The sequence below is a fragment of the Lithobates pipiens genome, unplaced genomic scaffold (assembly GCF_037356315.1).
Source record: "Lithobates pipiens isolate NorthernLeopardFrog02 unplaced genomic scaffold, aLitPip1_a1.2 Scaffold_16, whole genome shotgun sequence".
NCBI classification, from domain to species: Eukaryota; Metazoa; Chordata; class Amphibia; order Anura; family Ranidae; genus Lithobates; species Lithobates pipiens.
This window is the reverse complement of record NW_027507748.1, coordinates 211706232-211730859: the sequence shown is the minus strand read 5'-3', so window position 1 is coordinate 211730859 and position 24628 is coordinate 211706232. Positions and strand designations below refer to the sequence as shown.

The following is a 24628-nucleotide window of genomic DNA, read 5'->3' as shown; positions in this document are numbered from 1 at the left end:
CTCTAGACAAGGGGTCTCCAAACTTTCTTTTAAAAGGCCCAGTTTATTATTTTTCACATATTAGAGGGGCCAGTAGGAGGAGAAAATGTCCTGGCTCAGTAACAATGGCACCCATCATTGGTATCGATGAGGGGAATAGTGCCCCATCATTTGTGTCAGTAAGAAGGATAGTGCCCCATGGTTGGTTTTGGTGAGAGGGATGGTGTTGCCTGTGGTTGGCGTCGGTGGGAGAAGCAGTGCCCTGTTGGTGTTGGGAGGAGCAGTGCCCTGTGGTGGGTGGTGCAGTGTCCTGTGGTTGGTGTCGGTGGGAGAAATGGTGCCCCAAGGGCTGGATGTGCTGGAACTGAAGAGTCCAGAGAAAGGCAACAAGGTTATTAAGGGGACTGGAGGACCTTCGTTACGTGGAACGACTACATACATTAAACTTCTTCTCCCTGGAGAAGAGACATTCAGAGGTGATATGATGGCAGTGTACAAAATCCTAATTGTGAATCTAGCATAGGAAAAACCGATTTAGTTTCACGGAGTGTAAGAAAATATGCTGCCGCTTGATGATGAAATTGGAGGATTAGCTGTTCAACCTTAAACTGTTAGGGGTTTTTCACTGTCAGGGTGGTAAGGATGTGGAACTCCTTTCCACCATCTGTGCTGTCAGCGGGACGTATTAATAGTTTCAAAAAACTCTTGGATAGGCATCTTGGTGAATACAGTATACAGAGATATAGAAAAATTTTCCACACCCACAAAGGTTGAACCGGATGGACTGCTTTCTTTATTCAACCTTGCCTACTATGTAACTATGGATAAAGGCAAGCAAAGGGAGTTTAGAGACCACTGCTGTAGACTAAGGATGAGGTCAGGTATGTGTGCAAAGCCTGCCAGGAAGTCGGCGCTGCGCTAATCGCAGGCAGTGAGACATTTTCTGATCTCTGCATCGGAACAATTCTCACTGCCTGTGATCAGCACATTGCCGACTTCCTGGCGGGCTCTGCACATGGGCTGTGCGAACATGCTGGAGCTCATCCTTACTGTTGATGAAGCAGTGAATGCCTTGGTGACTGAGTGGAATCAGTACACTCTGGTTTATACCCGGCACCTTTAAACCCTGCTAGTGGCCAAAGAAAGGGTTAAAAGTTTGTGTTGCAGTGCTGCTGAAGCAATTTGCAGGCACTTTGGCTGCCTTACCCATTAAAGTGGTTGTAAACCCTTACAAACCACTTTGACCTACAGGTAAGCCTAGATTAAGGCTACTAATTTTTAGTAGATATGGCCACTGTTTAGGAGATATTTGCCGAAAGACAGGCACCGCTGTCTATGGCGCATGCGTCATAGACAGCAGCACGCAGGCGCACTGAGTGCGCCGCTATCAGCGGCGATATGCCGTGAGTGGCGGCTCCCGTGCGCATGCGTGGAAGTGACGTCATTGCGGCTTCATCGAATGACAGCGGCGGAGCAGCGAGACCCACCGAGAAGATGGATGCTTCAGACTACAGGGGACAGCGGTGACTTCGCTGGCTCCTGTGTCAGGTAAGTGACACATAATGGGCTACTATGCGATACATAGTAGTCCATTATGCTTTACCTTTGCAGGGAATCAGAGGAAGTAAACTCATCAGGGTTTACTTCCTCTTTAATTTCAATGGCCAGGGCATTTTGTTGAGCAGTGTATATACACTGCTCCTGCCCTGCCCCAAAGATGATGCTTGCAGGTTTTTTTTTTTTCCTGTCCTGGAAGGGGTCTTGGGTAAAATATTTCAGGGATTCTGTCCTTCGATACAAAATTAAAATCATTAACCAACCTTATTTTTTCTTTTCCTCCTATTCCCAGGCAAAATGAAGTATATCCTTGTGACAGGTGGTGTAATCTCTGGTATTGGAAAGGGAATCATTGCAAGCAGCGTTGGGACAATCCTGAAATCTAGTAACTTGCATGTCACCTCTATCAAGATTGATCCATATATCAACATTGATGCTGGAACTTTTTCTCCTTATGAGCACGGTATGTAGAACAGCTTTTTGTGCGTGATTGTCAGTCTGCCTACAAAAGACAACTCTTGTGTTTTTGAATGTGCGGCATGTCCTTTTGAAATTAAAATTGTAGTCCTGTTTCTTATGTGTTATGCTGACTGGTTTTGCTAGGCAGCCGTAGGTGTAGCTGCCTATAGTAAAAGTTGTTAGAACTTTGCCAGTGTGTGTTTTCCAAGTCCGTGTGTATGCTCTTTAGTAATTTGTACAGTGATCCTGTTGGAAGGCTCTTCAAAAAGGCACAGCATGATTGCAATTTTTCCATGGGAGAAAGCAATATTCTAAATGTTCTCCATGGATGCCAGAACCTGCACCAAGACCTACAATTAACGTACATCTAAAGGCTCCTAATTGACAATTAAAATAAGCCTTAATGCACAAACCTCATAAAGTAAGCAAATAAAAACTCCTTTCACATTCCCTGACTGAGCCAAATCCTTCTTCAATTCTTTCTCACACGCTCTCCCTCCCAGTGTTGTCAATCCAGAAAGCAATGAACATGACTGGGTGCAGCTAGATGCTTATTGACAAACTGCAGGCTTGTGAATCAGCAGTGACAATACTGATAGCTTCACTCCCTGCAAAATGTTTTCATCCCACTGTAGTGCAAGCAGGCACAGCCTACATAAGTGGTAACTACTGCCACAGGAGCAGTGCAGAATCATTAACCCAGATCATCATAGGAAGCTGCATTAGGTGTACTTCACTTGCAGGATCAATGGGTATTTGTGGGACTTTGCAGAGGGACTAAAACAAAACTGGAAATGCAAAAACAATTATAATTAAATTCTGCAGTGTGTATATATATATATATATATATATATATATATATATATATATATATAATTTTTTTTTTTTTATGGGAGGTCGTAACTGCTTTTAAGAGGAAGTAAACTCTCAAATATTTTTTTTTTCCCCCTCCCCTGCAAAGTAAAGGCATAATATACTAGTATGCTTCGCAAACTTACCTGCAAACAAAACCCGTGTCGTCCCCACTGCAAGCCGAATACATCTTTGCCCGTCTTCCTTCTGGGGCTGCGGACTCCAGCTGTGTGACTGGCTGGAGCCTTGTGACGTTGCTGCACATGGCCCTGAAAAATTGGCACGGGTGGCCATTCCTTCAGAGCGCATGTGCGATGACATCATCTGCGCAGTATAAAGTAAATATCTCTTGAACTGCGCATGTTTAGGAGATGTTTACAATAATTATAGGATAAGCCTAGAATAAGGCTTACCTATAGGTACAAATACAGGAATATTTACAACCTCTTTTTAAAGTGGTTGTAAACCCATAATAATAATAAAAAAAAAAAAAAAAAAAAAAAAAAAAAACCCTGCAAGACAAAGGCATTATGAGCTAGTGTGCCTCCATAGATGATGCACAAGAGCCCGCAAGCAGTTTTCTCAAGCCTAAGGACATGGATAACTAGAACCATGTCCTGTGGTCTGATGAGACCAACATCAACTTATTTGGTTCAGATGGTGTCAAGAGTGTGGCAGCAACCAGGTAAAGAGTACAAAGACAAGTGTGTCTTGCCTACAGTCAAGCATGGTGGTGGGAGTGTCATGGTCTGGGGCTGCATGAGTGCTGCCAACACTGGGGAGCTACAGTTCATTGAGGGAACCATGAATGTCAACATGTACTGTGGCATACTGATCCCCTTTCTTCGGAGACCAGGCCGCAGGGCAGTATTCCAACATAACAACCCCAAACACACCTCCAGGATGCTAAAGAAGCTGAAGGTAAAGGACTGGCAAAGCATGTCTCCAGACCTAAACCCTATTGATCATCTGTGGGACAGCCTCAAATGGAAGGTGGAGGAGCGCAAGGTCTCTAACATCCACCAGCTCTGTGATGTCGACATGGAGGAGTGAAAGAGGACTCCAGAGCTTCATAGGTTGACATTGGAGAACTCCAAGCCCAAGAGGGTTAAGGCAGTGCTGGGAAAATAATGGTGACCACATAAAATATTGACACTTTTGGCCCAATTTGGACATTTTCACTTAGGGATGTACTCACTTTTGTTGCCAGAGGTTTAGACATTAATGGCTGTGTGAGTTATTTTGAGGGGACAGAAAATGTACACTGTTATACAAGCTGTGCACTCACTGCTTTAACTTGTAGCAAAGTGTCATTTCTTCAGTGTTGTCACATGAAAATGTATCAAAATATTTACAAAAATGTGAGGGGTGTACTCACTTTTGTGAGATGGTGTGTATGGCTGCAAGCTAGAGCTGTGAACCTGGTATCACATTTTTCATCTGGTAAAAATAGTGATTTTTAGTGGCTCTACAGTAGGGCTGCAACTAACGATTATTTTCATAATCGATTAGTTGGCAGATTGTTTCGATTAGTCGGTTAAGAACTTAAAAAAAAAAAAAGGGGGGGGGGGTCAAATTGACGTTCATTTTCAACCACAGTGATGGGAAAATTTGGAAATAATAGAAAACTTCTTGGTCAAAGGAATTTTGTGACAGTATGTGGTTTTTGTTTAGAAATTAAGTGAAACTTTCAAACAAAATTCTTCCGTTCAGCAAATGTACAAAGATTTTTCATCTGAATATTCTCACCTGAAAATTGATCCATGAGGCCAGCATATGGCTCGGTACACACCTATGCAGTTTTTACTTTTGAACTGTTAATGCAGTGCTTCTTGCTGTGCGTTTTGATTTTTGCGCATGTGATTTTTTACTGCAATTTGCGTTTTTTTTTTTTTTTTTTTTTTGCAGATTAACCACTTCCCGACCAGCGCACGACGATGTACGTCGACAGAATGGCACGGGCAGGCATATTGGCGTACATGTATGTCCAATATTCGTTGCCGCCGTGCCATCGGGAGCGCACCGCCGGCGGCGCGCTCCCGCGCTGGTCGGGACCCCCCTGAGTCCGGTCGCGGGACCCGCGGACTCGATCGCCGCGGGCATCCCCGCGATCGTCTCACGGAGCGGCCGAATGGAGGAAATGCTGTATAAACAACATTTTTCCATTCTGCCTAGCAACTAGTGACGCTGATATCTGCTCCATGTGATTGGAGCAGAGATCAGTGTACACTAAATGAAAGCCCAACCCCCCCACAGTTAGTAACACACCCCTAGGAACACTTAACCCCTACACTGCCACCCACTGGTTAACCCTTTCACTGCCAGTGTCATTTACACAGGAATCACTGCATTTATATAGCAGTGATTACTGTATAAATGACAATGGTCCCAAAAATGTGTCAAAAATGTCCGATGGGTCCCCCACAATGTCGCAGTCACAATAAAAACCGCAGATCGCCGCCATTACTAGTAAAAAAAAAAAAATTATAACAAATTATTAATAAAAATGCTATAAAACTATCCCTATTTTGTAAACGCTATAACTTTTGCGCAAACCAATCAATAATCGCTTATTGCGATTTTTTTTTTTTTTTTTTTTTTTTTACCAAAAATATGTAGAAGAATACGTATCAGCCTAAACTGAGGGAAAAAAATGTTTTTTTATATATTTTTGGGGGATATTTATTATTACAAAAAGTAAAAAATAATGCGTTTTTTTTCAAAATTATCGCTCTATTTTTGTTTATAGCGCAAAAAATAAAAACCGCAGGGGTGATCAAATACCACCAAAAGAAAGCTCTATTTGTGTGAAAAAAAGGACGTTCATTTTGTTTGGGAGCCACGTCGCACGACCGCGCAATTGTCAGTTAAAGCGACGCAGTGCCGAATCGCAAAAAGTGGTCTGGTCTTTGACCAGCAAATTGGTCCGGTCTGAAAGTGGTTAAAAAAAAACAAATTGCTGCAAAAACGCATTACATTCTTTTCTGCAGCTTCTCCATTGAAATATATAGAACCAAAAAAGCACAGTTTTGTGTTAAAAGTCCCTGACCCTTTCCAAATATGCAGCGGCTGAAAAAAGCACAGATATGAACGTGTCCCATAGGAAACCATGTAAAATGAACTGTAGTGCGTTTCTGCAAAAAGCAATAACATATAGATTTGAACCAGGTCTAAGATGTTTAGTAACATAATGGGGTTAAAAAAACGAAAATTGGCCCTTTTTATAGTACAAAAAAGCAGATAATCACTACTGGAAGGGGCTCATTTTAGTTTTTTCTTTTTAATCCCAGTATGTTACTGGCCAATTAATCGATTAGTAGTTTCAGCCCTGCTCTACAGCGCCACTGGATCACTTTTGCAGGGCTCAGAAGATGAGCGGGCAGGAAGTTCTTAACCACTTCCTGCCCGCCATATAGCAAAATGACATGCGCAAAGTGGTTAAGTTATTCTGACTGGATGTCCAGCGGGATAAGCCGTGATCGCATGCCCATCGATGGTGTTGTCAGTCTGACAAACCGCATCACCGTTCTCGGTAAAGAGCCTCTGATGTATGCTCTTTACCATCTGATCAGCTGTCCAATCACAGCATAAGAAGCCCCCCCCCCCCTGAGGATTTCCACCCAGGACCACCAGGTATGCCAATCAATGCCTTCATTGCCACCCATGTGTGCCTATTAGTGCCTCATCAGTACAGCTTATAAGTGGCCATCAGTGAAGGAGAAAACATACTTATTTACCAACAGAAATAACCCCCCTTCTTTTTTTTTTCTTTTTTTAAATTCTCCTTTCTGTCATCTGTTTCTTATTTATTTATTTTTTTATTTATTTTTTTTACTTTTGGTTGTTGACATTTGTTCTTGTCATAGGTGTGTAATATCTAGAACACTTTATTAGCTATAACTGAATCTTATTTGTATTTTAGGTGAGGTTTTCGTACTGGATGATGGAGGTGAAGTAGATTTAGATCTTGGCAATTATGAGCGTTTTCTGGATATACGATTAACAAAGGACAACAACCTAACAACTGGAAAGATTTATCAGTCTGTTATTAACAAGGAGAGAAGAGGAGACTACCTTGGGAAAACTGTACAAGGTGAGGTTTGACCTATACAAGGTTGCTGTGTTAAGTGCAGCTGTTGCTGTCAAAGATATACCAGAACTGATCTACCGAATGGAGTGGCATGTTATGAGTCCCAGCCAGTTACCTTCTATAGTCAGCAGCATTGTGACACTGGCATAATTTGAATATACTGTGCATTAGACAGTGGCAGATATGAAAGCTGTAGATCTTGGTAGTGTTCTAAGACATTTACCTTTTTTAAAATGCTGTCCAGGACTAGGGATGAGCTCAGGCGTGTTCGCATGGTCCACGTGCAAAGCCTGCCAGGAAGTCAGCGCTGTGCTTATCACAGGCAGCAAGACCTTGCCGATCTCTGCAGCCGCGCACCGGGGCAGTGTCTCACTGCCTGTGATTAGCGCAGCGCTGCGTCGACTTCATGGCAGGGTCTGCATGTGGAGCATGCGAACACGCCTGAGCTCATCCTTATCCAGGACTTTCACGTATGTTGACACCTATGAATTGCTAGAACAGCATTCTTTGTTGAATGAATTGTATATTAAAAATTGAACGATGGATAATGGTTGGTTATTGTTGTTTCCAGTTGTCCCTCACATCACAGATGCCATCCAAGAATGGGTGATGCGGCAGGCTTTGATTCCTGTGGATGAAGATGGCATAGAACCTGAAGTCTGTGTCATTGAGGTATACATATCCTAGCTGTCATTTCTATGTGGATCAGTTCTGTGGATTGTATTAGGCATTCTACTTATCTCTCCGTTACTCTATTTATCATCTGTAAGGAACACTGCCACCAGACAGGTTTGCTCAGAGGCCTTATTCCAGACAGTAGCGCTCTTAAAGAGACAGGTTCTTTTATAGCTTGCATTAAGAGCCTTAGGGGCAAGGTTAACCCTTTTCAAAATAAGGGTTTAATAATGAAAAGGTCAAAATTGGTGCAAATAAAATATCTACAGAAAAATGTTTCAAAGAGATAAAGCCAATATACAGCCACAAAGAAATGAGGTAGAATTGAGGAGGAAGAATACTTGCAATTAAAGTTCGAGGGTTGATCAGAGTTTGATCGATGAGCTGGGTAATCTGTTCTCAAACTTGGCAAATGCTCCTGCTTTGGTAAAGGAGAACTGAACACTATCTTGGAATCTTCTCGCGCAAAACCCAATTTTTTATTTTTTAAGTTAAGAAAATGACTGATAAATGCTTTAAAGTCGTGTATTTGAGCCCTTACCTTGTTTTTTGGTACAGGCTGTTCTAAAACTACTGTCACAGACAGTCTGAAAAATGTCTTGGCGTTTATTTCCTCTATTCCTTCTTCCTTGGACAGACGCCATCTGCAAATCCCAAGTGCCTATGCTAGAGATCTATAATATTGTCATGGCATAGGCTCTGTTCACATCTCAATATGGGCCGTATGCAGAGAATGTGTTATGAAGTACATATGCACTTGGGAAATGCATTTTGCGTACAAAAATGTTTTGGAGGATGGGTAAGGTGTATTTTCAAGATGCTTATAAATGAGGTCAGCTTGCAATGCTGAGTTTTTTTGTTTTATTAGGGTAGCCACCCTGGGGAAACGTTGAAGGGAATGGCAGCCTGCACATACAACACTTAAGTCACTGTATTATATATCGGCCGATATTTGGCGTTTTTTTAAATTAATCAGCATCAACCAATTGTGCTGATAAAAAGGCTGATATATCTTCAGCACCACTTGCAAATGACTTCTGTAATAGAAGTCAATGCAAGTTGCCTGAAGACTTGTTTCCTCTCTGGGCAGTCTGCCAAGAAAAGAGCAAAGTGATACAATGTTTACACATATGAATGAACTGAACTCTGTGTGTAGGAGTTCAGTTTAACCATTTAAAGACTAAATCTTTTCTGCCACTTGTTGCTTAAAAGTAAAAATCCTGTATTTTCTGCTAGAAAATCACTTAGAACCCCCAAAATTAATATATATATTTTTAGACCCTAGGGAATAAAATCGTGGTTGTTGCAATATTTTATGTCACACGGCATTTGCACAGAGGTCTTTCAAATGCAATTTTTGTGCAAAAAAGACACTAATGAATTAAAAAATAAATAAATAAAACAGTAAAGTTAGCCCTTTTTTGGACAAAAAAAAAGTTTTGATTACCTGTTTTTGTGTATTTAATATTTTTTTTTTTGTATGTATAATTTAGATTAAAAACACAAAAGTGAACTGATTGGAGGTTTGTTTTGTTTAATAAATCTTTAAATGTAAGAAATGTGCTGTATCACTTATTACTTAAGTCTGCTTTCACAGGCAGTAGTTGACGGTAAAACGCTGCTAGCGGGGCACTTATAATCCAGCTAGCAGCCGAGGAAGAGGTTAAATACGCCCATGAAGCGCCGCTGCCCAATCGCATTGCATGCCCTTCGGCAGTGGTGCCTATTCATTTTAATGGGCAGGAGTGGTGGAGGAGCGGTATACACCACTCCAAACGTGCTGTTTGCAGGGATTTTTTTAACGTCCTGCCAGCGCATTGCCACAGTGTGAAAGCACTCGGGCTTTCACACAGACTGCAGGGGAGCCGTTTTGGGCTAAAAATAGCGCCTGTAAAGTGCCTGCAAAAGCGCCTGAAAGATGCCTCAGTGTGAAAGGTCTCTGTTAGATTGTATGAGATGAAGGGGGAAGATTAAAAATCGGCCTAACATCGGCCCAAATAAAAAAAAAAAAAAATTAAAAATCGGCATTTATATATTGGTCATCGGCCGCCATGATTTCTAAATATCGGCATCGGCCAGAGAAAAACCCATATCGGTCGACCTCTACAGTGTATCAATATGGTGCATGCATAAGTGTGTATTTGTGGTTGTTGGGTTCATTTTACTTTTTCAAGGCCAGTGGTTGTTGGAAGGTGCTGAATGAGCCCAACAAGCTCCCTCTTTTGGCACTCATGAAAACATGGTCTTAGTTTAACTCTTAGATCACCTGAAGAAAAATGTTAACACCTTTTTGTTTTCAGATCGGCAGTATTTGCTGGTTATTGAAAAGCTCTCAACCATTCTTTACCTCAGTTTTTTTTTTTTTTTTTTTTTTTTTTTTTTTTTTTTTTTACTTAAGACCTAGAACTGTAGTCACATTTGATGGATAATTTTAGCAATCCAGCTATGATCTACCTAGTTTGCTATCAATAACAGAACCATTCCACAGCTTCACTGCTTTTCTTAGGGGGAGATTTACTAAAACTGGTGCAGCTGTGCATAGTAACCAATCGGCTTCTAATTTTAGCTTGTTGAATTTAAAATAAGCTTTCGTGCCCCAGTTTTAGTAGATCTCCACCTTTTGTATTCTTATCACAGTTGGAGGAAAGTTGCATGTATTTTCTTTGAAATTAATGTTTTCCTATTCAACTAATAAACTTTTTTTGCAGCTAGGGGGAACAGTGGGAGATATTGAGAGTATGCCATTTGTGGAAGCTTTCCGCCAGTTCCAGTTTAAAGCTAAAAGAGAGAATTTCTGCAATATCCATGTCAGTCTTGTACCTCAGGTAAGAATGTATGGCTAATGAGGGATATTATGGGCTCATTGAGGGTAGGGACCGATCTGAGTGTGCAAGGATAGGGACAATTGTGGACACACTCAGGTTGAACTGGATGGACTGGTGTCTTTATTCAACCTTACCAACTATGAAATGTATTCCCTAGTCAGGATGTTAATTTCATAGCCTGTTAAATAAGCTTCCATCAGCACACATTTATGCCTTTTTTCTTTTCAGGTTATCCTTTTTGCTAAATCTTTACTCTGTATAAAAGCGAAATGATCTGCTATTTGCGAAAGCAGATCTTGTATCACAAATGTGGTGATCAATGTGAAGCATAACCAGTTGGCTTTTTTTTATCTGACATTCTAAGATTGTACAGCTTGCAGGGCACTAAGTAATAGTAAAATGTTGCATTATAGCATGCTTAAATCCAAAAACAAAAAGGTAATATATTGCAGGTCAGCAGTCTTTAATGTGGCTGCATTAGCTGCCTTTTCTCTGTTGTGTTTTTTTTTTTTATTTATTTATTTATTTTTTTCTTGGTGATTCGGCTAGTAATACAATTTAGTCCTACAATGACAGTGCTCCTTTACCATACTGTCAGGGCAACAGAACCCCACCCCACCCCTCTCCTGTTGCCAATAATGTAGATGGACGTGGTTCTGTAATCCTCAAAGTTAACCAAGAACAGTGTCAGTGATAACAGCACAGGAAGTTATCTGTGCACAAGATTACCATTAGGATCAACAGGATTTCTCTTTTTGACTTATCAAACACAAAACCCTTTAAATGGTATAATTTAAAGTGGTAATAAACCGAAAGATGAACATCTGCTATATTGCAATTTTACCAATTCCGACCTTTTTTTTTTATTTTTTTAACCACTTCAGCCCCGGACCAATTGTCAGCCTAAGGACCAGAGGTCTTTTTACAATTTTGCACTGCTTTAACTGGTAATTGCGCGGTCATGCAATGTTGTACCCAAATTAAATTTGCGTCCTTTTCTTCCCACAAATAGAGCTTTCTTTTGATGGTATTTGATTTCCTCTGCGATTTTTATATTTTACGATATAAAAGGAAAGACTGAAAATTAAAAAAAAAAAGATTTTCTACTTTTTGTTATTAGAAAAATCGAATAAACTAAATTTTAGTCATACATTTAGGCCAAAATGTATTCAGCCACATGTCTTTAGTAAAAAAAAAAAAAAAAGTCAAGCGTATATTTATTTGTTTGCGCAAAAGTTGTAGCGTCTACAAACGAGTACATTTTCTGGAATTTACATAGCTTTTAACTTATGACTGCATATCTCATTTCTTGAGGCGCTAAAATGGCAGGGCAGTACAAGGGTGCAAATTTTTGATTTCACTCTTCACTACCTATCAGTTTTGAAGGCCATAAAATGCCAAAATAGCACAAACCCCCCCCCCCCAAATGACCCCATTTTGGAAAGTAGACACCCCAAGCTATTTATTTGCACAAAGTTGTCACTAAATGATATATTGCTCACACATGCTATGGGCATAAGTGAAATTACACCCCAAAATAAATTCTGCTGCTTCTCCCGAGTACAGGGATACCACATGTGGGGGACTTTTTGGGAGCCTAGCCACGTACAGGACCCCGAAAACCAAGCCCTGCCTTCAGGATTTAAATATAAAACGCTAGCAAAAAAAGTTAGTGATCGCAGGGATCTGGCCTGACTCTGCGAACGCTGCAGTTATGTGTTTAGTGTTTTGTAAGTGACAGTGATCGATCGATACTGCACTTGGGTGGGGGTGGGTGGAGGGGAAAAACGCAGGGCTGATCCTGCTAACAATGCGTTTTTTTTTTTTTTTTTTGGAACCCTAAACTGCTGGGGACGCTAGTATAGATCTGATCAGATATTGATCTGTTCAGATACTATACCCCTACGGGAGGTGTATGCTTTGCGCGTGGGTGTTAGCGGTACTGGCACTAACCTAGCGCTGCCTGAGGCGACGCAGACCCTGACCCTAAAAACCTAATCGATATCACCCGCCGGGTGATCTGGGGGTTAAACCTTTTATTGGGGAATAAATGGTGGGTGCCCTGATGCTATAAAAAGCAAACTAACCAGAGTCACCAGTTACACTTATACGGTGATCGCTGGTGAAAGGGTTAACTCTAGGGGCAATCAGGGGGTTAAAATCTTTATTAGGTAGTATATGGGGGTACCTAACGCTATAAAAACCTGGCGGTGAACATAAAAAATAACTAGCTACCTAGCAGCACCAGTGACACTAATGCAGCGATCAGAAAAACGATTGCTTAGTGAAAGGGTTAACTCTAGGGGCAATTGGGGGTTAAACCTTTATTAGGGGGGGGTAGGGGGCTACCCTGGACCTAACACTAACTGCCCTGACACTTTTTTTTCTGTCACAACACACTAAATGCAGTGATCAGTAAATAAATGATCACTGCAATCAGTGACACTGTAACCGGTGGGGGGGGATGGGTGATCGGGGGGTAATTTGTGTGCCTGTGTGTACCTACATGCCAGTGTAGTGTTTGGTGCACTTACTATGTGTTCTCCTTGCAGTTTGGTTAAAAAGACCGCCCGAGGAGAATGACATCACTTCCTCCCTGCCTGTGTTTACACTACACAGGCGGGGGAAGCTTCTCATTCGCCAGGAGTGATCGAGAGGGGATGGCCAGAAACCAATGGCCATCCCCCTCATCCCGGATCATGTACGTGCTTGTGCCTGTCGGTGCCATTGTGGTGACGTACATTGACAGTCGGCGGTCCTTAAGTGGTTAATCTGGCCAGTAAATGTTGTTCTCTCTTTACCAGACTAAACTGTCCAGTGAAAGTGACAGTCGGTGTTAAAACAAAACCTTTAACACTGGCAGCGTGCTCAGTGACCAGCTTATATTTCTTCATGTAAAACCTTTATCTTAAAAGGTGTTACGTTTGACTTTTGTTTAGTCAAGTCCATCCGAAGCCGTAATCCTGCTACTACCCATCCAACAGGGTGACCGTGTTGGTGCTTGAAGGCACGTCTGTTGCTCATACAGTGAAATGGAGCCACTCTAAGGGCCTGTTCAAACCACATGCAGTCAAGTGTGTTTTTGATGCATTTAACCACTTGCTTACTGGGCACTTAAACCCCCCTCAGTCCCAGACCAATTTTCAGCTTTCAGCGCTGATGCACTTTGAGTGACAATTACGCGGTCATACAACACTGTACCCAAATGAATTTTTTATCATTTTTTTCCCACAAATAGAGCTTTCTTTTGGTGGTATTTAGTTACAGCTCGGAGTTTTATTTTTTGCTAAACAAACAAAAAAAGATGCAAAAAAAAAAAAAAAAATCATGTTTTAATAGTTTGTTATAAAATTTTGCAAACGGGTCATTTTTCTCCTTCATTGAAGTGCGCTGATTAGGCGGCACTGATAGGCTGCATTGGTGGGCACTGATGGGCTGCATTGGTGGGCACTGATGGGCTGCATTGGTGGGCACTGATGGGCTGCATTGGTGGGCACTGATGGGCTGCATTGGTGGGCACTGATGGGCTGCATTGGTGGGCACTGATGGGCTGCATTGGTGGGCACTGATGGGCTGCATTGGTGGGCACTGATGGGCTGCATTGGTGGGCACTGATGGGCTGCATTGGTGGGCACTGATGGGCTGCATTGGTGGGCACTGATGGGCTGCATTGGTGGGCACTGATGGGCTGCATTGGTGGGCACTGATGGGCTGCACTGGTGGGCACTGATGGGCTGCACTGGTGGGCACTGATGGGCTGCACTGGTGGGCACTGATGGGCTGCACTGGTGGGCACTGATAGGCATAGTTAAGGCGGCACTAATAGGCACAGATAAGGCGGCACCGATGGGCACAGATAAGGCGGCACTGATGGGCAAAGATGGGCACAGATAAGATGGCACGGATGGGTGGCACGGATAAGTGGCACGGATGGGTGGCACGGATGGGCACTGATAGGTACCACAGATAGATGGGACTGATGGGCACTGATAGGTGGCACTGATGGGCGGCACTGCTGGGCACTGATGGGCGGCACTGCTGGGCACTGATGGGCGGCACTGCTGGGCACTGATGGGCGGCACTGGGGTGCAGCACCTGAGGCAGATTTTGGGTGGCACTGCTGGGTGGCACTGCTGGGTGGCACTGCTGGGTGGCACTATGGGCACTGCTGGGTGGCACTATGGGCACTGCTGGGTGGCACTGTGGGCACTATGGGCACTGCTGGGTGGCACTGACAGGGGGGCACTTACTTTATTTCAGGATGGCACTGCGGGTGGCAGGTGGGCACTGGCAGGGGGCAGGTGTCCTTTTAAATTGCTGGCCGTGATCGGGACTGATGTCCCGAACACGGCCGCCGGCGATCGGCTTTTTTTTTTTCTCCTCACGCTGTCAGCGCGAGGAGGAATACTAGCCGATTACCGGCTCCGTTTTATCACATGATCAGCTGTCATTGGCTGACAGCTGATCACGTGATAAGGGGTCGGGATCGACCCCTTACACGGATCGGTGATCAGGCGAGTCTCACGGACTCGCCGATCACAGAGCGCGCCCCTCAGGGGGCGCGCAGGCCGCTCGTAACCGGGACTACGTCAATAGACGTAGTCCCGAAAATGTGGGTCCGCGCTATTGCCGTCATTTTGCAATAGCGCGGATCCCAAGTGGTTAAAAAAAAAAAAAAAACACACATGGAAAGTAAGTTATATGGTTTTCAGTGGCATAGTTCTCACCAGTGCTTGCAGTTCCAGTACCAGAAAAAAATTGACATTATTGCATATGTAGCGCGCGCTATGTGTTTTTTTTTTTTTTTTTTTTTCCCTTCTATTTGAAGTTCCTAAAGCCATAGTTTTAGGGTTAATTATACCAAATTATGGTTTCAGTATCATTCTATCTGGATTGCACTGGGTTCTGCTTGGTCACAGGTGTCGCTGTCACCACTGGCAAGTGTGAGAACACAGTTTAGCTAGGCGTATTGCATGCTATTCATTCTCGGATTTAGCCCAGTGGGCGTGTCATCTTGCTGTGCATTTTGGGAGAGGGTACTTGAGGTACTGACAAAACGTGCTTCTGGGTTCCGGTCCAGAAGATCTTTGTCTGCTTGGTCCTGGTCCTCCTGACCAGCCCCCATGGCCCTCGTCCTCCTGACTAGCCTCCATGGCCCTCATGGCCTGGGGTGTGGATCCATCAAATTTCAAGTCTCAGGGCTGGCTAGCCCAAGGCAAAGAAGCTGGGAGGAGGATTCAAAAGTTGGTTTCGGTGCCGTCTCTTCTGTGGAGAGGCCCAGCAACTGGAGAAGCAACCAGGGGAAGACTCTTTGGGAGAAGGCCACGCATAAGGCTGGTTTCTCAGAAGGAGCCTGGAGGCTCAGTTGAAAGACACCAAGTGAATCTACACTCATACGGTATTGCCGGACCGGCTGCAAGATACTGGTACCGTATGATGGCTCTCTAAATTTATCTACGTCCGTCTGTGGCAGAGACTTTGTTCAAGTGTTCTACATTCAAGTCTGGCGGAGACTTTGTTTTACTCAAACACTCCATCGGCTGCTAGGCCTGGTGAGAGGAGGTCTATCCAGTAGCTGTGAGAATCCATTTGTGAGCGGTAATTCTCTGGATTTCTATAGTGAGAGACTTCCTGTCTTTTGCAGTTCCAAGAGTACCTGAACTTCCTACCCAACCTTCTACCCTTCTTTGAGAGACTGTTTGTCTGCTTGTTGTCAAATAAAAATCCCAAAAGTGGATCCAGTGTCAGTTTCTGCAAATCTTTGGGCCATCTACCTCGGGAAACCCCTAGACGTATATGAGGTCAAGAAGGTAATGGTAAGTCCAATAAAACCAGCCACTCCTTCGGGGGTCAGTGGTACACATGTTTCCTGCAGTGGACTGTACTGGAATGCTGTAAAAAGCATCATAAACGCACTTGAGCACAAATGTCCTTAAGTTTAAGAAAAAGAGTGGGGGGGGGGGGATGCATTGGACTGCACAAAAAACACGCATGCAGAAAAGTATCTGGACTGCATTTCCGTGGTGTGAACTGGCCCTAAAAATGAAATGTTAGTGACCATATCACTAGGTGAAAATAAGGGCCAGCTCACGCCACAGAAACGCAGTCCAGATGCTTTTCTGCATGTGCGTTTTTGATGCATTCCAGATGCAGTCCAGTGCATTATTTTTTTTTCCACCCCCTCTTTTTCTTAACTTTAAATAAGGACGTGTAGTGATGTGATTTACAGCGCTCCAGTGCAGGAAAAATGCAGCTTGTTCTACTTTTTACTGGAACTGCAAGCACTGGTGTGAACTATGCTATTGAAAACTAGGGTTGCCACTTAAGACCGAGTACAAGTACTGATACTTTTATTTTTTTTTCCAAGTACTCGCCAATGCCGATTGCTGTTAACTTTTTGTGACCGTGGCACTGATGATGCGTGGACTGTCAGGTTTTGTGTTTTTGTAAAATATATATATATATTATACTTTTTTTTTTTTTTATCAGCCCTGTTGACCCCTGACATCTCTTTTGAGACACAGAAAGGGACTGAGGATAGATTACCCAGTCCTTTCTCAGCAGCCTCAGCTGCACTGGAGATGAATGGCCAGGAGACCGCGGCTGCCCTCTATTCATAAACTGAAGCATCGTAAACCTAGTTTATGATGCTCCGTCATGAATGGACAGAGTCAGTGATAACAGACTCTGTTTAACCTGAATAGAAGGAGCTGATGGATTTACCAGCTCCTTCCTCTGCTCTCAAGCCTCAGATGAGCTGCAAGCACCGATTTCCCCCTGTATAGATTTCAATAAAGCAGCTGGAAGCCACGGAGAGGAGGAGAAGTTGCTGTCAGGTGCTTTATTGAAATCTATACATGGGGGTTGGTGCTTGCAACTCAACCCACCGCCGCACCGATCACCCCTGACTGTCCCTGTGTACGCCTCCAGTCTCCTTCCGTGTGCTCCACTGATCATCCCCTGACTGCCCAGGTATTGGATAAAGCATCAGAGCATTTGCCTTCGTACAAATACTGTATCGGCACCAATACTAGTATTAGTGGAACCCAATTGAAAAATATTTAACCTACTTTACATGTGTTTTTGATGCAGAAAAAAAATGCACTGGCCTGCATATGGTGTGACTTGGCCCTAAAGCCTAAAATGGATAACAAATGCAACCATCACATCTAAGGATTTTGTTGTTGGTTTTGGGTTTAATAGCACTGTATTAGAATGTAATAGATTGAAATGGACCAGTTAAGAGAACTCTATTGTTCTTTTAAGCATACCTAAATCTGATCATATTTTCTTTACGTTGCTCTGCCCCGTCATTGAACTGAATACATTTAGTACTTTGTGCCATGGTGCTAGATGCTTCCTACGTCTACTTGTGGAGCCTCGCCTGCTCCCCTCCCCTGTGACCGATCTGACAGCAGCTAGGATAAGACAGATGCATCTTATATCTTAGTTCAGAATACTTCCCTGAGACAAGAGGAATGCAGAGGGGACAGGAGGGGTTTCTGTGTTTCTACAGGGCTTTTGCTCATGGCTTTTTTTTTTTTTTTTCCCCCCAGAAAAAAGCTGCATGGATCCCCTGTTCCCTGAGTAACCCCTTGTCTCCTCCCCCTACCCACCTCTAAGTACTGTCTTTGTTCCACCCCCTACTCATCTTCCATCACAGCGGCTTTTTGATAAAAAAAAAAGCCAAGTATAATTCTGTATCTAGCATTAATTAGAACCAAGTAATTTTGTATGGAAATTAAAAAAACAATAAAAGCAATAAAATCCCCTGCAGCCAGCAACAGTAGCCCAGCACACCTTTGCATTATATACATTGGCTACAGGTTCTGGAACTGTGTTTACTTTGCATTCCTGCTGGATGAAAAAAAAAGCCCTGTTCTTTCTACAGCTTACTAAGAAAAGGATCTCTTTTAAAAGGTTAGACTCCTTGACTAGACTTAAAAAGCACCTAGCTACATGGGACAAAGTACTACATGTATTCTGTCTCGTGGGACACAGAATAATGTAAATAACTTGATAATGACCATTCTTTAATGACGTTCATTGTTGATACATTTTAAGCTGTCTCTTAACTACTGCGTAGGACACCTAGCTAGCTATCGTACATTTCTAAGTGAATAATTCCTATTGTGTTTGCAGCCCAGTGCTACGGGAGAACAGAAAACAAAGCCCACTCAGAACAGTGTCAGGGAGCTTCGAGGATTGGGTCTTTCTCCAGATCTAGTATGTGGTGACATTTTTGCCTAATTTTTTTTTTATTATTTTTTTTTTTTTTTTAAAGCTTGTTTTTCCCTGCTCTTATGAAAGAATGAGAGAACTAAATTGTAACTTGCTTTTGCTTTATTACTAATCTTTCCTGCAGGTTGTATGTAGGTGTACTACACCTTTGGATACCTCTGTAAAGGAGAAGATATCCATGTTCTGCCACGTGGAACCGCAGCAGGTTTGTTTTTCTATTGTCTGTATACCTGATACTAAAAGTGTGCCATTTTCATGAATTCCTTTTTAATGGAGTCCAAGCATAATTCCACAAAGTTGCTCCATTGGTGATCATTCTAGATAGAAACACAGGCTACTCACACATGATTAGCTTTTTATCCATAGAGAATAACAGAGCCTAACTCCTTTCAGACATGGAAGGTGACAGGCTCTTCATTGTTCACTGTGATAAAAGCCTGTTTATGCAATGTATTGCATGTCTCCTCTTGGAGAAGTTTTGTAACGCTGCCAGGTGTATAGGCAACACCATATGAAACTGCTGGAACTCAGTATGTGCCAGCATCAAACTATAAGAGCTAGTCAAATGAACTTCACTGTAGGGTACCTTATAAAAAATGTTACAGCCCAGTCAGAAAAGAATACTGTTCCAAGGAAACTTAAAGTTATAGTAAAGTCTTCTTCTATGCATCCTCCAAATGCATAGTATCCTGCATTTGGAGGATTGGCCTGCTGCACCCAACCTTGCATCCTTTTTTAGAGCTTCTATTGCTCAAAGACCTTCCCCTTGCATGCTGGGTATTTTCTCTTTGTGGATAGGTCTCGGACCCTATCTGAGCATATGTTAGAACGTTTCTCCTTGGAAGGGAATTCTACGGTAGTCTGTTCCTATTGTGGATCCACTTCAGCAGGCACACCACTGTACAGGTAAGTTTGCTTACCTTTTGCGTATTCTATGAACAGACAACTATAATTCAAGTCCCAGTTTGAACTGGCTGGTTATGCCCTCTGTCCTGTGCTGGCAGTGACTTTATCATGCCAACCTGTGTCAGATTGGGTTAGTTTGCTCAAAAAATGGATCCTCTCCACCATCGGCATACCACAAGTTTATTATTTAAGCATATACAACAAATGTCTGGAGCCTTATACTTAAATTATGATGGCTTGTTACAAGATCCAAGCCTAGTGTCCACATAGGTCTGATGTCTGTACAGTTTTGCAAAGCACTCTGATTATGCTGTTGGAAAGTGGACGACACTCCTAAGAAGAAGCATTTGACTCGCTTGACCTTCAAAGGAATGTTTCCTTTACAGTCCTGTACTGGAACAGTAATTGGTAGGGGTGCAATGGATCGTCACCGATCCGCGATCCGAACGGGTCACCTTGCCCGGATTGGCACATGCCGCTCTCCGCGGTCTCGGCCTTAGGAAAGGCCACGGCTTCGGCCTAGCTCCAAAGCGGCGGCCATCTTTCTACACCCAGGCTGTTTACACTGTGATCGTTCCTCTCTCCCCTCTCTGTACTAATCCGTACAGTGGAGGGGAGAGATCGGATGGAAGTAGCCATCTCTTCATATCCTGAAGTACCCAGCAATACCCTGCCAGCCCATACTCTGCCGTGCCCTGCCATGCTCAGCCAATATTACAGTGGGGGAGATTGTGGATATTACAATGGGGACTATATGGTGGTGGAATTTTCACAGGTTTTTGCAAATTAAATTATTTGCTGATCTGAAAAATGATCCGATCCGTGACTCTGATCAGAGGAATGATCCGATCCCTGAGTTTTTTGATCCGTTGCACCCCTAGTAATTAGTAATACCATGGGAGGTCACAGCATGCTTCTGCATCCAGGCAGGAGGTCTAGGAAAGGTTGACAAAGCCATCCCTCTTCTACTTCTGCAGAAGTAGGCTCCCAGGTATCTTCTATACAGAGCTTAATTTCCACTCGGCCTGCAGGGTTTTAACTCAGAGGTCATCTAAGTTCTCTACCAATTTTTCTAAATGTCTAATCTAAAAGGTGTGCCTCCACTTCTACAGGTGGGGATTGATTGTGCAACCTGATGGATCCTTGGATAGTTTGTCCAACACTCACGTGCAAAGAGCCCCTCGTTTTGCCCACAAGTTATCCTCTTGGCTCTGATGCCCCCTTTGGTTTCTCCTTATCATTGTCCCTGTGCTTCTGCACATAACTGTGGACCTTCTCCGTTTTTTCTGGGTTCCCCTCACACCTAGACCCCTTGATTCAATCCCTTCCTCAGGACGTGCCCCTGTCTTTTGGAACATAAGCCTCTTGTGGAACATCATACCCCTTAGTGTTCCCTTGTCCAGCTCTGGCTGCCCTCTTTCTGGGTGCATTTCTGGATTCTGGTGCTGCTCAGCCAATCCAGTCACTTTTTGGAGCATCCGCTCTTTTGTTCAATCAAGTGGCCTTTCCTGGAATCCATAACTTTTTTTTTTTTATAAGCCTTTCTGGATATTTTTGTTCTGTCTCTCACTATTTAAAATCCTACCATCAAAATTTATAGACTGATCACTTCTTTGTCAGTGGGCAAACGTACAAAATCTGCAGGGGATCGCTTTTTTTTTTCCTCACTGTACTTGTTAACAGTGGGGTGAGAGTTCAGCTTAATACCTTGCTAAAAAGGTCTTCTACCTTTTTTTTTTTTTTTTTTTTTTTTTTTTTTTTTTTTTTTGTGTGCTCCAGATTCCTTGTTATCCGGCAGGGAGTTCATCCCTTCCATTGCGTAATGCATTTGGGGAAACTACCCTCAAGGTGGCCCTCCCCTCTTTTTCCAGACACTTTTCAGCTGCATCCCCAACAGCATTAGTTGCACATTGTCACCCATAAGTTCAAAGCCTTGGAAACTGGCTCTCCTTAATCATTAAGCCTTGCACTGAGAAATTAGGTTTAAGCACCTAAGTGCACTTTAGATCCAACCTGTCGAGTGAATATCATTGCGGTAGAGGCCTGGGCCACACATGTATGTCCAACTGCAAGTATCCTCTGCTGAGATTAAAGTATGGCCAGAGGATTTCAAGAGACCTGTTCAGATGGGAGTAATGCCGCGTACACACGATCAAACAAGCGGGTGGAAAGGTCCAGCAAACTGAAGCCTGCCGGACAATCCCCCTGTGTGTAGCCTCCGGCATACTTTTTTGACCCGAAAGTACGGCGGACTTAGAAAGTAGTTTTGCACTCCAATCTTCCCGCCGGACTCACATTTCGGTGGACAATCCGGCCGTGTGTGTGCCAATCCGCCGTACTTTTGAAATGAGGGGTCTTTTCCCGCCCGGAGAAAAGTCCGCTCATTCCGAGCGGGTCTCCAGGTAGGCCGGGCCCGCGACGGAGACGTCGCTGGCCCCGCCGCCTGGTATGGACTTAAAGGGGAACCCCAACGCCGAAAAAAAATCGGCGTGGGGGTTCCCCCCAGGTCCACATCAGACCCTAGTCCGAGCACGCTACCCGGCCGGCCAGGAAAGGGGGGGGGACGACGAGCGAGTGCCCCCCCCTCCTGAGCCGTACCAGGCCGCGTGCCTTCAACATGGGGGGTGGCTTGGGACCCCGACGACCAACGGCCAGGGTTGTCGGGAAGAGGCCCTTGTCGTCAACATGGGGACAAGGTGCTGTGGCCGGCCGGGTAGCGTGCTCGGACAAGGGTCTGATGTGGACCTGGGGGGGGAACCCCCACGCCGATTTTTTATTTATTTATTTATTTGGTGTTGGGGTTCCTCTTTAAGTCCATACCAGGCGGCGGGGCCAGCGACTTCTCCTTCGCGGGGCCGGCCTACCTGGAGACACGCTGGAAATGAGCAGACTTTCCTCCGCATGTGGGTGAGTCCGTTTATTTCAAAAGTACGGCGGACTTAGTACGCCGTATTAGACCGCTGAAAAAGTGCCGTGTGTGGGCAAGTAGCCCGTTCGGAAAGTCCGACGGACAGTCTGACTGGAAGTCCGCCAGACTAAGTCCTTCGGACAGACGGCTACGTGTGTACGCGGCTTTAGTCATCGTCCTGTGCAAGAACTGCAATATCTTAACCGTTTAAAGTCCACATTTTTCAATGAGTTAGCGTGACTCAATATGCTCTACCAAATGGTGGAGCAGAACGTTAAAAGGTTAAGGAAGGTCCTTAGATGGCTCTCCCCCCCCTCCCCTGTTTAGTTTTTAATCAGGTGAATGATCTTGCAAATCTGCGATGTTGTGTTCCTTTAATGGACTCCAGATAAATCCTATTTTGCTTGTTAAAGTGATTGTAAACCCATTCAGCTTAACATAGCAATGAGAAATAAAAAGGAAGAACGTGTGTATAAATATAAAAAACAAACTTTTTTTTTTTTTGTGATTTACATTCCCTTGTTCTCATCTGCCCAAGTCCCCTTTCACACTGGGGCACTTTGCAGGCGATAGAGCGCTAAAAATAGCGTCTGCAAAGCGCCCTGAAACAGCCACTGCTGTATCTCCAGTGTGAAAGCCCTGAGGGACGTTAAAAAAAAAAAAAAAAAAACTCCCGCAAGCAGCAGTATACACCACTCCTTCACTGCTCCTGCCCATTGAAATTGGGCAGCACGGCTATACAGCTGGTAAAGAGCCGCTGCAGCGGCACATTGGGGACGGTTTTAACCCTTGTTCTGGCACACCCCTCCTGCACAGCCTTTCACTGGAAAATATCGGGGTGCTGTTCTACTCCCCCCAGCTTTTGGGCCCCTTTCACACTAGGGCGGGAGTGGCGTTGGCAGTAAAACTACGCTATTTTTAAGAGGCTGTAAACCCCGCTAGTTGCCAAATACCGCCGCTAAAGCGATGGTAAAGCTGCGCTAAAAATAGCAGTTTTACCGCCAATGCCACTCCGGCCCTGCTAGTGGCCGAATACCGCCGCTAAAAAATGGCTTATAGTCTGATCATTGGAGGAGAGCAGACTGAGTTCCTGGCACAGCTAGAGAGCTGACCACTTATTGTGGTAAATTTTTATTTGGCAAGCCGAAAAACTGACAGAGGCACCAGGGATTTCACTCAAAGGGGCGATACAAAGAGAACAATATACTTTTTCAAACAAGCACATATCAGGAATATGAAATCTTGGGTTTATATATTTAAAATATTTCATATCTGAAGTCTCTGCTCTATGGTGGAGTAAAATAATTCAGAATCACTTATTTACTTATTTTTTTTTCCAGGTGATCTGTGTACATGACGTGTCATCTATATACAAAGTCCCTCTCTTACTAGAGGAGCAGGGGGTAGTTGACTATTTTCGCCAACGTTTGGATCTGCCAATCGGTCGTCAGCCCCGCAGAATGTTAATGAAGTGGAAAGAGATGTCAGACAGGTGAACAAACACCAGCTTGTATTATCACCGTTCAAGAGTATTTACTGCAAACCATTCTGTAGCAGTTTTGAAACTAAGCATAGCTTAGGGCAGACTTTGGAAATTAACATAATCGTGAAAGACGGTACATACAAATTGAGGCTTGAGTGGTACCACAGTGTGACTGTCCAGATAGCTGGTCTTGTCAGTATTGGGAAGTTCTAGAGAAGGTGTACTTGGCTGCCTTGTAAACGTACCAATACCTGAGCTGACCTTTCATTATTTCTTTTTTATCTAGATATGACCGATTACTGGAATCTTGTAGCATTGCTCTTGTGGGAAAGTACACCAAATTTTCAGATTCCTATGCATCAGTTATCAAAGCATTAGAGCATTCTGCACTGGCTATAAATCACCGCTTGGAGATCAAGGTAAATGGTCTTCTGTTGGTGGTAAATGTATAGTTTTATTATCTTGTGTGTGTGTATATATGTGTATATATATATATATATATATATATATATATATATATATATATATATATATATAATGTGTGTATATATACACACCTTTTTTTATTATTTTTCATTATACAGCACTGCTGCGATCCTCTCCTGCCTCTGTGAACAAGAGGGTGGGTTATGTTATGACTCCTCCCATCCTGT

The 24628-nt window shown here is 43.6% G+C and overlaps 1 protein-coding gene across 1 annotated transcript in view; it reads left to right on the top strand.

Moving 5' to 3' along the window:
• The first annotated feature begins 1828 nt into the window (after nt 1-1828).
• Nucleotides 1829-24628, top strand: part of CTPS1 (CTP synthase 1) — a 49683-nt gene continuing 26883 nt past the window's right edge. Inside the window, exons 1-8 of the mRNA XM_077480978.1 lie at nt 1829-1999; nt 6770-6940; nt 7509-7609; nt 10321-10437; nt 18580-18663; nt 18803-18883; nt 23833-23984; nt 24262-24394. Coding sequence (XP_077337104.1) covers nt 1834-1999; nt 6770-6940; nt 7509-7609; nt 10321-10437; nt 18580-18663; nt 18803-18883; nt 23833-23984; nt 24262-24394 — 1005 coding nt within the window. The 5' untranslated portion in view covers nt 1829-1833. The remainder of the gene's footprint in view (nt 2000-6769; nt 6941-7508; nt 7610-10320; nt 10438-18579; nt 18664-18802; nt 18884-23832; nt 23985-24261; nt 24395-24628) is intronic.